Source organism: Leopardus geoffroyi, chromosome B4, assembly GCF_018350155.1.
Source record: "Leopardus geoffroyi isolate Oge1 chromosome B4, O.geoffroyi_Oge1_pat1.0, whole genome shotgun sequence".
Lineage (NCBI taxonomy): Eukaryota > Metazoa > Chordata > Mammalia > Carnivora > Felidae > Leopardus > Leopardus geoffroyi.
The window spans coordinates 51,507,753-51,524,177 of NC_059341.1; the positions used below are offsets into that span (position 1 = coordinate 51,507,753).

At 36.2% G+C, this 16,425-nt stretch overlaps 1 protein-coding gene across 4 annotated transcripts in view; it reads left to right on the forward strand.

Annotated features, from left to right (window-relative positions):
• PIK3C2G (phosphatidylinositol-4-phosphate 3-kinase catalytic subunit type 2 gamma) overlaps positions 1 to 16,425 on the forward strand; it is a 355,657-nt gene that overhangs the window by 72,854 nt on the left and 266,378 nt on the right. For 3 of the 4 annotated variants that reach the window (XM_045463665.1, XM_045463664.1, XM_045463667.1), the window contains exons 8-9: positions 2,377 to 2,440; positions 15,090 to 15,212. In XM_045463665.1, the coding sequence (XP_045319621.1) occupies positions 2,377 to 2,440; positions 15,090 to 15,212 (187 nt within the window). The remainder of the gene's footprint in view (positions 1 to 2,376; positions 2,441 to 15,089; positions 15,213 to 16,425) is intronic. The other variant, XM_045463668.1, reaches the window with a different exon arrangement.

Sequence of the window (16,425 nt, forward strand, 5' to 3'; positions counted from 1 at the left end):
GTGAGGCACACTGGAGCATGCTATGGCTGTGAGTCTAGTGGTGCAGGGCACCAAGTATACAGTCATGTGGAAGACCCAGGTCTGGTGAATGTGATGTCTCCTCAGCTCAGGCCACTGGGGCCTACAACATCTTTAACAAGTGCTGTTGGCATCTTCAGTGGTGTTTCTGGGTCCAGCAGCTAGGGCCCAGGGTAGGCAATGGTTGTTGCTAGAGTTGGTGGCACGCACACATAGAGTTTGGGTGTCAGCTGCAAGTGCCTGTGTAGTGGCAGGAACTGGTTGCAGACATACATATAGTATGGGGGAGGGCAGGGCTGGCAGCAAGGGCTACGACTAACTGTAGGTGCACTGGCACTGTGGGGCCCTGGATGTTGGTTTGCACTCCTGTGGCTGCAGTCTCACCTTGGTCATGTGCACAGCAATGAAGGCTATTATGGGATTCAGGCTGGTTAGATACAGGTACACAGCTGGAGTGGCTGGTTGCAAGCAAGCCCAACAGTGTAGGCCAGTCACAGGAAACAGGGCCAGAACCAGGCCCACAAGCATCTGTGGGGGTCCTGGCAATTGGTGTGCATTCCTGTGCCTGCAGTGTCTCCCTAAAACATGTGCATGGCAGTGAAGGCCAGTACAGAAACCAGGCCAAGGGCTTGCAGGTGCACACCTTGGGAACCAGCTGCCAGTGAGCCTTAGGGTGGCAGTGGGTGGGAAAGGGAGCTGGGAGGGACTCAAGCAGCTGCTGTTTGTGAATATGAATACCTGTGTGTGATAGGGGGAGGGAAACAGTGAAATCTGCCTGCGGGTCTGCAGCTGCTGTGTTGGCTGTTGATTTCTCCAGTGGTGAAAGGTACTGGGGCCCTCTGCAGTGCAGGTCACTGGGAACCATAGTAACTCCCCCTACACTACTGATGCTGGCAGCCCCTTCTTCCTTGTTCCTGGCCGTCTTTACGTATATCAGCTTTGCTGGTCTCTGGGTAGGGTAAAATCAATGCAGGTCCTTCTTGCAGTGTCCCAAAAGGCTGGGGGAAGCTGCTGGCTCACCTACTGTCCCTTTTCCAGCAAGGGGATTTCCCTATGGACAGTGAGCGGTGCTGGCCTGCAGGATGAGATGATGCAGACAAAATGAAAGTGCCTTCCCATTTTTCTGTGGTTATTCTCAGGGTTTCTTGTTCTACAGTGTTGTCAAAGTTTCTTGCAAGGATTCCTAAGCTCTCCCAGAGCTGTTTTTGTTCATAGATAGTTGTCTAATTGTGAGAATACAGAGACTGGGATCTCGTACTTTGCCATCTTGGAGACCTCCAAGTTGGAGACCTCTAAGACTGCTCTCTGTAATACAATGCTATTCTGCCTTCCCTCCTCAGACTACTTTATGGTGTCATTAAAAGATCACACACTAGATGGCAGGAGCTTTATTTTCAGTTTCACTCTTCCCTGACTTAACTTCCTCTTAGAAGTTGGGCAAATCATATACCTTCATTAGTTTCCAGGGTTTTTCTATAAAATAAATATAATGCTTAACAGCAAGGTGCTGAGGGTATATATTCTTGAGGGTCTTTTAAGTTTTGGGGTCATATTTTATATAAAAATCCTCCCTTCAATAGCCAAATCTTTCACTATTCTTTTCCTATACCTCCACTGATTTTTTACATGGTCAATGCGTTTTGTCTTTGAACTGTCAGATTTAATCCAACTGAAGTGATGATTTAATAAAGGCTGAGAAGGCAGTTATTGTAAAATACATTGGTGTGTCTTTAACACTTTTTGTGCTGTATGATTTGTTCAATTCAGCGGTTTTCAGGAAGAGAAATAGGAAGAGAAAGTCATGATGTTTGGAAAATAATTTTGATTAGTGAAGTAAGAAGAACCTCTGCTCATCTCACATGTATTCCACCTAAGCATAGATAAGGTTGGAGAAATAAGGGAAGCTTAGGGCAAAAAGATACAGAGGTTTGATGCCAAAGACAGCCTTATCTATTATAAATATATGTCATTAATTCTGAGAGCAATTCTCTACAAGTTTTTGCATATTTAACAATTCTTGATGTTAGTATTTGTCATTATCTGCTCATAAATCCTTTCATAACTTACATTTTGAAGTAAGAATAGTTTGATATTATGAACAGTCTTTGAGAGGTTTGGATAATTTGTCATGGATTTCTTTGGAGTTCTAAAGTTTTCAGATATGTCTGTAGGCTATCAAGTTACACAAAGTTTATAAACATCCTTCCGAAATGGTTTTTAAAACCGTGTCAGTAGCAATCCTTTTTAAGCCATGTCTGCTATAGAATCATGGACAAAACAGAACTTATGATAAATATGCTAAAGTTAATATAAGTTTTCTTACCCACTTTTAGACAAAGTCATTTTTTTCCTTTCCAGACAGTGCCTCTCAACAGTAATCAAAAAATATGACTTCCACCTGAAATGCCTATTGAAAACCCAGGTATTAACTTTTGTTACTTCATCTATCAATTCAATAAGTATTTATTAACCATAAAAAAATTTTTGCAATTTTCTGAAGACACAAAGATGAATAAAGTAGAATGTCAATATCTGAGCAGCTTTCATTCTATTGTGGCAAAACACACAAGTAAATAGATGTGTATGAATAAAGTGTCATAGGTACTGTGAATGTGAAAGACCTATGTGTATACAGGACACAAAAGAAAGTTATCAATTTTACCTATTTGATCTGAATGTTGAAAAATGAGTATGCCAACTAAGGCACATGGTGAAAGAAGGTGGGGAGTGGGGATAACTTTTAGAGAAGAACAACATAAAGAGAAGCAGTTAGGAAAAGCCTAGAATGATTAGAAAACTGTATGAAATTTGGAATGGCTACAACTAGGGTTCAGTTTGAGAGACTGGAAAGAGACCAGATGAAAGGGGCAAACAGGGGCCAACTTATGTAGGATCCTAAGGACACTTTATGGACAATTTAAGGATTTTCTAATTTATCAGCTGATGACATAGAGCCATTATGCAAGGCAACAGAATGACAGATGGGTGACTAGAGGAGCACTTCATTAGCCCAAAGAGATGATAAGGGTATTGACAAAAACTCTACAATAGTGGTGGTCAGGAGGGGACAATTTCATAATATGTGAAAATGTGCAATTTATATGATTTGGTGAAAGACTATGAGTAAAACAAAAGAAGAGGGTGTCTAGAATACCTCCACATTCCTGGCTGCCAACCGACTACATAGAGACATCAGTTTACTAAAATAGCAGAAAGGAAAAGCTAGCTTGGCAGGGAAATATGATGGACTTAGCCCAAGATTACTGAGATTTGGTCACCAACTGGGCATCAAAGTTGTGGTCACCATTAGGCAGACCATATCTTATAGCTTATTCTTCCAGGGAAGGGTTAAATCTTCCACAGATAAAACATGCTGTGATTACAGAAAATTGTGTAAATACAGTGTTTTAAAACAAGTGAGGATTTATTTTTCCATTAAATAATTGACTCCTGATATATATGAAAAGATAAAGAGCCTAAGTAACTATTCCTAATATTAATTAACAGTAGAAGATTCTGAAAATAATAAATACTTCTGGATAGATACCAAACTCATGTGAATTCCACATAAATATTTAAAGACATGATGATGACAAATACACAACTCATATTCCCTCCCAAAATGTAATCCTATCACTCTAATTCCATTTTTCTTTCTTGAGTCTGGCTTAAATATATAAGTTTAAAATGTGAAATGTGAAAGAAATTCACAGAAGATTGGTTTGAGTCTCATAAAAGTGTCATAATTAGTACTTCTTTCAGCTTGATTCTTCACCTTTGTGATAGTCATTCTTTTGAGTGTAGAATTTGAAATTTACCAGGTACACAAGGCAGACGAAGCCTTCATTCCTAGATCATTTATGTCTCTTGACTATATATAGATACACTTTTGAGGTTATGATAGCCTACTTATGATGACTGGTAATTATCTAAATGTCTCAGTACTGCTCATGTATCACAGATGCCTTTTTATACATACACACATGCACACAAATTGTTGAGAATCTGTAAAGTTCTTAATTTCCAAGGAGTTTCTAACTCTTATACAAAGCCTCCAATATTTCCACTTTGAAAGAATCCATTGATTATTGTAAATTTTTTCAGTATGACTTGAAAGTTGGCAAAACATCAAATAATTACTGTCTTTACATTAACACAGGCAAATAGTTATCATCACCCACATCTGACTTATCTTGTAAATAGGCCACAGTGTCTGTGATTTTCCAGATGAACTCCTTCCAAAACAATGATCTTTTTAAATGTGATTCTTCCTATGAGGCATCACTAGCAAATATCTGAGAAATGAGGACAGACTGTGGTACTTCTATTTATTTGACAACTGCATTAAGTAATATTTCATCAATGTCAAAAATAGTGCCAACATGAACAATGTTTTTTTTTTATATTTCCCAAACTTGGATTATTAAACAATTTTTTTTAAAAAATAGAAAACATGCAGGCTGAATAAATATGACACAGATATTATTGAATAACATGGGTAATTTAAATTTTCAAATATTTTCTTTCCCCAGCCATGGTCATTTAACATATTTTAGATTTGATTTATTTCACTTTGGGGGCCCTGATTATTATGTTTGCTAAGTAGCTAATTTTGTAAGCAATTTACATAGAACTTTTATTTTGGACATTTTATTCCTCTCTTCTATGCCACTAATATCCAGAAAGGTATGGAACGTTTTATATATTCATTCTGTATTCTGTGTTCATCTCTAATATTTCAGAGAAATTAAGAATAAAAGAAAAAGAATTTCTCCCCTAAGGTATTACTTAATGCTTACTTAGCTTACTTAATGTTAATTAGTGAACTATTTATTCACTAGAATCAAGAGAAATAGAAATCTGGAGTGCCTGGGTGGCTCAGCTGGTTAAGCATCTGACTCGATTTCATCTCAGGTCATGATTTCACAGTTTGTGGGTTCAAGCCCCATGTCAGGCTCTGCACCAACAGTATGGAGCCTGCTTGGGATTCTTTCTCCCTCTCTCTCTGCTTCTCCCCTGCTGTTTCTCACTCTCTCTCAAAAAAAAAAAAAAAAAAAAAAGAGAGAGAGAGAGAGAGAGAGAGAAATACAAAACAAAACCATACTCTGAAGTTGCTGATGATCTAGTTGGAAAGACAGCATATTCATAAATAATGTACATAGAGTGGTATATATACAAAGCAAAACAGTGTAAAACAAGATTTCAATCTAGGTGCAAGAATCAACTTCTGATTCAAAGTTGCTTCTTCCTAGTAGCTTCTAATGCACTGTCTCCAAAATTTTTATTACAGTGCCAAATAGGACCTTTTAACAAAGTTAGCAATCCCTGTTACTGATGACAAGCTTATACTAGAATCTAATAACTGATGAACTAATTATAAACTGATAAATGTGGATTGAGAAAAATCTACTCATGTTTTAAAATATGGTTTGTCTTCATGAAACATCTGCTTGGTCTAAAAAGAGCTAAAAACCTCCAAACACTTTATCATCTAGCTCATGACACAGAAAGTGTACAAACTAGATAACCAGAATGGCACCTCTATTTTTCAGGTTTAAGTAACTAAATGAGTAACACAGAATAATAATTATCTCACACTTTCCCCTCCCTAAGACCTAAATCCAACTGTATTCAGTTTCTAGACAGAAGCTAAAAATTCCACGTGTAAGTAGAAATAAAGGGGGCAGATAGGGATCTTCTGTATTTGGCTTTATTAGAACTGAAGCTCTTTTAGTAACAAGCAGACCTAATCCAAATTGTCGGATTTTTAGAAGTGCCAAATTCAAACATAATTTGTTTTTTAAATGCTTATTTATTTGTGAGAGAGAGAGGAAAAAGAGAGAATGCAAGTACATGAACGGGGGAGGGACAGAGAGAGGAAGACAGAGATTCCCAAGCAGGCTCCACACTGTCAGTGCAGAGCCCAAGGGGAGGCTCGAACTCACGAACCATGAGATCATGACCTGAATGAAAATCAAGAGTCAGATGTTTAACCAACTGAGCCATCCAGGCACCCCTCAAACATAATTTAAACAGAGTGGCAGTAAGGACAGAATTTAGGTACAGAGACTCCAAAGTCAGATAGCAGTATATGCCAAACCTACACTAAAGAAAGTTTTTATTCAGTTTTCTTAGAGTTCATATTATTCATCACTAGAGTGAATTTAATAAAATATAACAATGATATTTTTAAAATTAATAAAAAACATATGAGATATGTTTAATATAATATAGTGGCTGGAAGATAAAACGTGTTCAGGTAAAGATAAGTACAAGTGTTAGTTTAGTGGTATAAGAGTTATTATTTTTAAAGTTATATATTTTGGGGGCTGATTATCGTAAGTTTTTATTGCTAAAGTAGAGGACTGAGTAGGATTCAGAAGAAAGAAGAAAAATGTCACAAAACCGATTTGTATTCAACATAGAATATAAGAAGTGAGAACAGAACAAAAAATCGTAAGAAGAAAATAGGACAAAATGAATAGGTAACAAGAACCTGGTTAAAGGTTACAAAAGAAGAAGTCAAGGAGATGAAGGAGATAAAGTCAGGTCACAAGAAAAATAAAACACGATTGCAGAATTGGAAACTACCCTAGCAGAAATAAAGGGCATAGTGAAACTACTAAAAGTCAAACCTATTATGTATAGGACATTTTCAGACTTAAGGAAGCAAAAAATGAAAAACTGAAAATAGATCTCCAATAAAGAAAATAATCACTAGCCAACATAATTTGTATTCCAAGTGAGATCAAAAACATTGAAGGATTTTGCCAAAGGAATAACATGATCTGACATTTTATTTGGGATGTGTGCAGTGAATTATATAATACATGAGGAACATTTAATAATACATATACAAACTAAAGAATTATACCTGAGCAGGCATTCTTATTAAACAGTAAGTTTAGGAACAAAATATTGCCGGTATCGTAGGATCTGCCCGTGTGCCACTTTATATCTCTTTTCTCTACATGAGAGGTATCCTTTGGTGAAAAGTATTTTGTAGGTTTTGTTTTCACCATTTTCCGTTTTCACATTACCATCAAAGGATATCTATGCATTCATTAGAAATATACATTTTAGCTTTCCTTTTTAATGTCTCCATAAGTGGAATAAAACTGTATGTACTTTTTGAGCCATATAACTTTTGCTCATTGTTTTTCAGATTTATCCACCTTGTTCTATGTGGTTTTGATTTGTTTTCATTGATGTATGGTATTCAATTAGCTCAAAGAACCTCAATTTATTTATCTAATCCACTGTTGATGTACACCTGAGCTAATATCAAGAATTTTTCTAGGGTATATACCTAAGGTCATAGACACTTTTTAATAGGGTCACACATATTTCATAACAGATGAGAGTTCCCATTGCCCCATCTTCTCACCATGTGGTATAGTTCAACTTTTTAAATTTTTGCTTAAATGGGGAGAGAGTTAAGATGTGGAGTAGGAGAAGGACCTTATGCTTGCCATGTCTCTTGAACACAGCTAAATAACTATCAAATCATTCTGAACACCCAGGAAATTGATCTGAGGACTGAGAGAACAAACTGCACAACTAGAAGGAAAAAAAAGGTCACATTGTGGAATGTAGGAGGTGTGGAGATACGATTTGGGGGAGAAAGGAATCACAGGTGCTGTGCAGGGAAGAGAGCCCTGATCATAGAGAGAGGGGAGAGAAGGAATGAGAGAGAAAGATAAAGCAGCATGCAGGGATTGCACAAGAAAAACACTTCCCCAAAACAATGCTGACTGGGAAAATGAGAGGGACTGATTATCGCAAGATTTTACAAGCAGCAGAGCTAAAAGTCTGAAGTTTTAGAAGTCTGTGCCATTGCCAGAGTCAAGCATGGCAGGCATAGGGGGCTCCTGTGCAGAATGAGGGCAGAGGCCCAGGAGTGGACAGCATGCTCTGAGGATCTCCTGGATCATTCTGGGAGAGACAGTTCCCCTTCTTGCAGTACATTTGGAAGAGGCAGCATTGCCTCTCGGGACAAAAGAGCTAGTGGGTGCCACGGAGCTGCTTCATTCACTAGCATATAAGCAGAGACACCGGCTGAGGACAGCTAACCTGGATGCTGGCTGTTTTGCTATGCTTTACCATAAAAATCCAAGTCCCTGCCAGTCGTACAACTGCTTTTCTGAGAGAAACCATTATCAGCCACAAGGGAGTGAGACCCTCCCCTGGGGTATCAGCACAAGTCTGCCCCACACTAAGTCCCTAAAATCTGGAGTTTTGAAACCCAGCCACTCATCTGAGTTAAAACGGAGGAACAGTGCACCAACAGGCCTTCAGACAGATCAAATGTAGACAGGGTGAAGGCAGGGATCTGACAGAAGCCTGGGTCACAAGGGGAGAGATTGTTCCCCCTTCTGTGAAGACCTCCTCAACAGTGGTGTGCACGAAATACCCTCCCTGGGGAAGAGAGTGGGCTGATGCCATTGTTTACCCCTCTTATCAGTACAGCAAACTTTAGGGAGCAGTACAGCACACACAGTGGAGGATTGAACCACTTACTGCAAGACCTACCCCCTGGCACTCTGCAGGTGGCTTTTTTACTAGGGCAAGTCTGATTGAGAGCCAGAGCAGCAGGGGGCCCCTCCCAAGAAGACCAGCACAAACCTCCCATATGCACCAGATCTACTGATCATAGAGTGCTGCAAAGCTTCAGCTCTAGTGGAAACGGGACCAGGCACAGGCTTTCCTGATACACAAAAGATAGAGTCCTAGAGAAAATTCCAAGATGGAGGAATTCATCCCAAAAGAAAGAACAAGAACATATCATGGCCAGGGAGTTAATCAAAACAGATATAAGTATTATGTTGGAACCAGAATTTAAAGCAATAATCATAAAATACTAGCTGGTCTTGAGAAACAGAAGAAACCAGAGAGACCCTTTACTGCAGTGATAAAAGACCTAAAAACTAGTTAGCCAAAATAAAAAGTGCTGTAACTGGGATGCAAAACCGACTGGCTTAGTGACTCCAAGGATGGAAGAAGCAGAGGAACAAATAAGTGATATAGAAGATAAAATTATGGAAAATAATGAATCTGAAAAGAAGAGATTAAGAAAAATTATGGATTATGAATGTAGACTTAGAGAACTCAGTAACACCATAAAGCATAATAAAATTCATATCATAGGAGTCCCAGAAGAAGAGGGGGGGAAAAAGGGGCAGAAAGTTTATTTGAGCAAATTATAGCTGAAAACTTCCCTAATCTGGGGAAAGAAACAGACATCCAAATCCAGGAGGTACAGAAAACTCCCATCAAAATCAACAAAACCAGCCAACACCAAAACATTTCGTAGTAAAATTTGCAAAATACTGAGGTAGGGAAAAACACCTGAAAGCAGCAAGGGAAAAGAAATCCCTAAACTACAAGGGAAGACAAATCAGGTGAACAGCAGATCCATCCACAGAAACTTGCCAGAAAGGAGTGGCATGATATATTCAACATACTAAATGGAAAAAAATATACAGCCAAAAATGTTTTATCCAGCAAGACTGTCATTTAAAATATAAGGAGAGATAAAGAGTTTCCCAGAAAAACAAAAACTAAAGGAGTTCATGAACACTAAACAGCCCTGCAAGAAATGTTAAAGGAGACACTTTGAGTGGGAAAGAAAGATCGAAAGCAATAAAGCCTAGAAAAGAACAGAGAAAATCTCAAGAAACCACTTTACACTAAATGGCACTAAATTCATATCTATCAATAATCACTCTGACTGTAAATGGACTAAATGCTCTAATCAAAAGACAAAGGGTATCAAAATGGCTAAAAAAAACCCAAAACACACACACAAAAAAACCCAAGACCCATCTATATGCTGCCTACAAGACACTCACTTAGATATAAAGACACCTATAGATTGAAAGTGAGGGCATGAAGAAACATTTATCATACTTATATGTTAAAAGAAGGCTAGAGTAGTAACACCTATATCAGACAAACTAGATTTTAAAGCAAAGACTATAAAAAGAGATGAAAAAGAGCACTATATCATAATAAAGGGGAATATCCAACAAGAAGATATAACACTTGTAAATATTTATGCCCCCAAATTAAAACACCTAAATATATAAATCAATTAATAACAAACATAAAGGAAGTCATTGATAATAATACAATAGTTCAAGATTTTAACACCCCACTTACAGTAATGGACATATCATCTAAACAGAATATCAACAAAGAAACAATTGTTTTGATTCATACACTGGACCAGACGGGATTTAACAGATACATTCCGAACATTTCAACCTAAAGCAGCAGAATACACATTCTTTTCAAGTGCACATAGGACGTTCTCCAGAATAGATCCCATACTAGGTCACAAATCAGGCCTCAACAAATACAAAGAGATTAAGATCATACCATGCATATTTTCTGAACACAACACTATGAAACTTGAAGCCAACCACAAGAAAACATTTGGAAAAACCACAAATACATGGAGGTTAAAAAACATGTTACTAAAGAATGAATAGGTCACCAGAAAATTTAAGAACTTAAAAATTACATGGAAACAAATGAAAATGAAAACATGACAGTCCAGAATCTGTGGGATGCTGCAAAGGCCGTTGTAACAGGGAAGTGTATAGCAATACAGACCTACTCAAGAAGCAAGAAAAGTGTCAAATACAAAACCTAACATTACACCTAAAGGAGCTATAAAAGAAACAGTAAATAAAGCCTAAAGCCAGCAGAAAAAAGGGAAATAAGTGATACAGAAACAAACAAACACCAGTGGAAGAGATCAAGGAAACTAAGAAATGGTTCTTTGAGAGGATTAATGAAATTGATAAACCCCTAGCCAGACTTTTCAAAAAGAAAATGTACCCAAAAAATTAAAATCATGAATTACAGAAAAGAGATCACAACGAACACCACAGAAATACAAACAATAATAAGAGAACATTATGAAAAATTATACGCCAACAAATGGAGTAAACTGTAAGAAACAGACAAATTCCCAGAAATATACAAAACTGAATACCAAAACTGAAACAAGAAGAAATGGAAAATTTGAACAGACCCACAATCAACAGAGAAATTGGGAGATTTTTGATTACTGATTCAATTTCTCTCAGAAAATATGCATGATATGATCTTAATCTCTTTGTATTTGTTGAGGCCTGATTTGTGACCTAGTATGGGATCTATTCTGGAGAATGTCCTATGTGCACTTGAAAAGAATGTGTATTCTGCTGCTTTAGGTTGAAATGTTCTGAATGTATCTGTTAAATCCCATCTGGTCCAGTGTATGAATCAAAACAATTGTTTCTTTGTTGATATTCTGTTTAGATGATATGTCTATTACTGTAAGTGGGGTGTTAAAATCTCCAACTATTGTTGTATTATTATCAATGACTTCCTTCATGTTTGTTATTAATTGATTCAGTAATCAAAAATCTCCCAACAAAAAAAAGTCCAGGGCCAAATGCCTTTACAGGGGAATTCTACCAATCATTTAAAGAAGAGTAAATACATACTCTTTTCAAGCTATTCCAAAAAAGTAAAAATGGAAAGAAAACTTCCAAATTCATTCTACAAAGTTAGTATGACCTTGATTCAAATATCAGACAAAGACCCAACTAAAAAGGAAAATTACAGACCAATATCCCTGATGAACTTGGATGCAAAAATTCCCAAGAAGATACTAGCAAATCTAATCCAGCATTACATTAAAAGTGTTATTTTCCATAATCAAGTTGGATTTATTCCTGGGCTGCATAGGTGCTTTAATATTTGCAAACAAATTAATGTGATACACCACCTTAATAAAAGACAGAATGAGAAACATATGATCTTCTCAATAGATGCAAAAAAAGCATTTGACAAAATACAGCATCCATCCTTGAAAAAAAAAACAACCTTAACAAAGTAGAGATAGAGGGAACTTACCTCAACATCATAAAACCATATATGAAGATCCACTGCTAATATCATCCTCAATGGGGAAAAACTGAGAGCTTTTCCTCTGCAGTCAGGAAAAAGACAGGGATGTCCACTGTCACCATTGTTATTTAACATAGTACTGGAAGTCCTAGCCTCAGCAATCAGACAACAAAATGATGTAAAAGGCATCCAACTTGGCAAGAAAGAAGTTAAACTTTTCACTATTTTCAGAAGACATGATACTCCAGGTAGAAAATCTGAAAGACTCCACCAAAAAAATTGCTAGAATTGATAAACTAATTCAGCATAGTCACAAGATACAAAATCAATGCACAGAAATCTGTTCCATTTCTACATACCAATAATGAAGAAGCAGAAATAGAAATCAAAGAATCAATCCTATTTACAACTGCACCAAAAATCATAAGATATCTAGGAATAAACCTAACCAAAAAGGTAAATGATCTGTACTCCATACACTATAAAACACTTATGAAAGATATTGAAGATGACACACAGAAATAGAAAAACATTCCATGCTCATGGATTGGAAGAACAAATATTGTTAAAATAATTTTATTACCCAAAGCAATCTAGATATTTAATGCAATCCCTATCCAAATACTACCAGCATTTTTGCAAAAAAAATAGAACAAACAATCCTAAAATTTGTATGGAACCCCAAAAGACAAAATAGTGTTGAAAAAGAAAACCAAAACTGGAGGCATCATGATTCCAGACTTCACTCTGTATTACAAAGCTGTAATCATCAAAACAGTACGGTTGGTACTGGCACAAAAAAACATGGCACAAAAAACAGACACAAAGATCAGTGGGACATAATACAGAACCCTCAAATGGACCCACAAATGTATGGTCAATTAATCTTTGACAAAGGAGGAAAAAATGTCCAATGGAAAAAGGCAGTCTCTTCAACAAATGGTGTTGGAAAAACTGAACAGCAACATGCAGAATGATGAATCTGGACCACTTTCTTACACCATACACGAAAATAAATTCGAAATTGATGAAATGCCTACATGTAAGACAGGAAACCATAAAACTCCTAGAGGAGAACACAGGCAGCATCCTCTTTGACCTCGGCTGGAAAAACTTCTGACTAGACACGTCTCTGGAGGCAAGGGAAGCAAAAGCAAAAATGAACTACTGGGACTTAATCAAGATAAAAACCTCTACAGTGTAGGAAACAATCAACAAAACTAAAAGGCAGCCAATGGAAAGGGGAAAGATATTTGCAAATGACGTATCTGCTAAGGGTTAGTATCAAAAATCTATAAAGAACTTAGCGAATTCAGCACCCCAAAAAGCAAATAATCCAGTTAAGAAATGGGCAGAAGATATGAATAGACATTTTTCCAAAGAAGACATACAGATGGCCAATGTACACATGAAAATATGCTCAACATTTCTCATCATCAGGGAAATATAAATCAAAATCACAATGAGGTACAACCTCACGCCTGTCAGAAGGGCTGAAATTAAGAACACAAGAACAGTGGGTGTTGGCAAGGATGGGGAGAAAGGGGAACCCCCTTATACTCTTGGTGGAAATGCAAACTGGTACAGGACCATGGAAAATGGTTAGAGGTGCCTGAAAAAGTTAAAAATAGAACTACTCTACAACCCAGCAATTGTACTACTAGGTGTTTACCCAAAGGATACCAAAATATTGATTCAAAGGGGGAAGTAAAGAAAGGGGTATATATGGAGCTGAAATCTCTGAATAAATCCCAGACATTGGATAGACTGTCACCTGTAAAAAGTGAGAGAAGAAAAACAATGCCTACAGACCAAGAGAGCTTTTGAGAAAGCCTCTCTCTGCCCAGGAGCTTTGAGTGAGGAAAATGATTACCTGAAAAATTGTCTGGGTAGCTGTGAAGTATTAATTTACACGATAGTAAGAATTTATGCCAAAAAATTGTGCCAGAATATAGTGACTATTTTGGACACAGGCAGAAGCAAATGCAAAACCACTATAAGGGAACACTTTTCTAAACTCCAAAACCATGGAGTTTCCTCTAATATATAAACACACATAAATACGTGCTGGTAAAAGGGGAATAATCAGCTTAAAATTTACAAATCCTATGATGGCTGATCCATCATATGAGAGATTCTTCAGATATGAAGCATGTATTTGCACTGGATTTCAGGAGACATTAAGGCTAGATTTGAGCATATTTTTTCATAGAGGTGACACCTGGCCAAGATTTGGATATGATTGTCCTAAGAAAATATATAAGAAGGAAAAATGGAAAGCTTGTTATGTTAACATTTCAGAACATCTAATATTTAGATGGAAAAGGGAGTTTGGATCACAAATGGGGTACACAAAGTACTGAGACCTAAGCCATAATAAGACTGTAGTTTAATGTACATAAAGTAAAGGAAGTCGATGTTACTAGAAAATTTTAGCCTGAAAAAAAAGAAGAAAAGAAAAGGGAAACATGATAATCATTTTCATGTATTTGATGGCTGTTCAAGTGAAAAGGTAATTAGCTTTACTGTAAGTACCTCTGGAATGATAAGTTGGAATAAATGGTTGCAAACTTAGAGACATTCATCTTGATTCAATATGAGAAAAATCTTTGTAACAATTACTTGTTCAAAAATTGATAGACTGTCCTGTCGGGTAGAGAATTCTTCCACATTACAGGTATGCAAGCAGTCATGAATGTTCCATTACATAGGAGTTTGCTAAATTCTTTCTATCTCTGTGACTCTTTGAGTTAGTGAATACTGACAATAATGCAGCTTTGTTATTTTATGTCCTATATTCCAAACTTATCTCAGGAAATATTTGATGTAACATAGACTCTGAAGGAGCAGCATTCTAGTACTTTAGATATTAATCATATCTTAAAATTATTTTGAACATTGGAGAAGATTGATGACAAATTTTTCTCCTCTGCATTGTTCTGGAAGACAAAACAAAACAAAAGAACATATCATTCCCTCCCACTGTCATTTAGCTGTTCTGGAGAATCATATTGAGTTCACATAAATAAAATAACTGGCTTTTTCCACATGAACTACTCATAAATTTTTCTTTTCCATGTTATAATTGAGTAGTTGTGTTTTCTTAATCTGGAAAAGACTTAAAATGCATCCGAATTAAATTGAATTTTCTTATTTTTCATCCATAGCAAAATGTAGATAATATTATTGAAGAAGTAAAAAATATATGCAGTGTTCTGGGGTGTGTGGAGACCAAACAAATTACAGATGCTGTAAATGAACTAAATCTAACTCTTCAGAGAAATGCAGAGGTAAATATACTCATTTATTAGACAGTAATTATTTTAAACCTGAGTTCAATAATTAAGAAGAGTGAAAGAATTTTGCCTACTGTGTGTGTGTGTGTCTGTGTATGTGTGCATAAATATTTCAATCATTTGGGGGTAATGGAAACTTGATTCTATTATACCAAATAGATTATTATACCAAAAGGATTCAATTAAATTAAAAGGAAATTTCTTACACCTTTGAAGTTTGTAACTGCAATGTATCTTCCAAGTGAGACTCAAATCAATCCTACTATCCTACCTAGAGGAAACAATTATATAACATTCACAAGTGTTTGTATAGACTATTAATGGCTTTCATGTGCACCAGTATATTCAGGAGTAAGTATCCATGCTTATGTGGACAAGTACACATATAGGAAAGACCAGTTTTTTGTGGTATCTTTTGCTAAATTTGCAGTGCATACTGCTTATATATAATGCATTAATACCATTTTTCCAGTTAAAAAAAATAAGTATTATATGTTTTTTTTTTAATCTCAGAAATCTAATATAGAATTACAGGTGTGATTATTGCCCAAGAAAAAGATTAGGAAATCTGGTCACAATAATCCATTCAATCTTGTTATTAGTTTAGCAAATGATGAAGCAGAAAGATATGACGATGATAATAACTAATACTTGATAGTACACTGCAATAATAAAATAGTTTCACTTATTTATTACTTCATTTCATTTCACTTTTATTTCATTTCAGTTCATCCTCCCAACAATACACCATGAAGTTGGTGTTTTAATGTTAATTTTATTATTAAAATCAGATGCTTAGAATGCTCATGTACAGAGGATTAATAAGTGGCCAAATAGAGATTTGAAACTAGGCCTCTTCCTCAATATATGTGAAACTTAACAAGAAAGAGTGATTACATTCATTCTTTACCTGAAGGGAAAGGAACAGCACAGATTATATTATCTTGAATATGCCAACCTTGAAATTTCAAAAGGACTGATTTAGAAAGTGGACAATTATATTAATATATATAAATCATCATCATTGTTTCAAATGTTGGACTTTCTATGTCTTATTTTAATTAGAACTTATTTTTGTAATTATAGAGTAATAATGAATATAGAAATTTGAATACCTTGTTTGCATTACATATAGGGACAGTGATGACTCAGGAGCAGTGGAATCATCCTATCAAAAGATTTTCCAGATAAACATTCATTAAAAGCT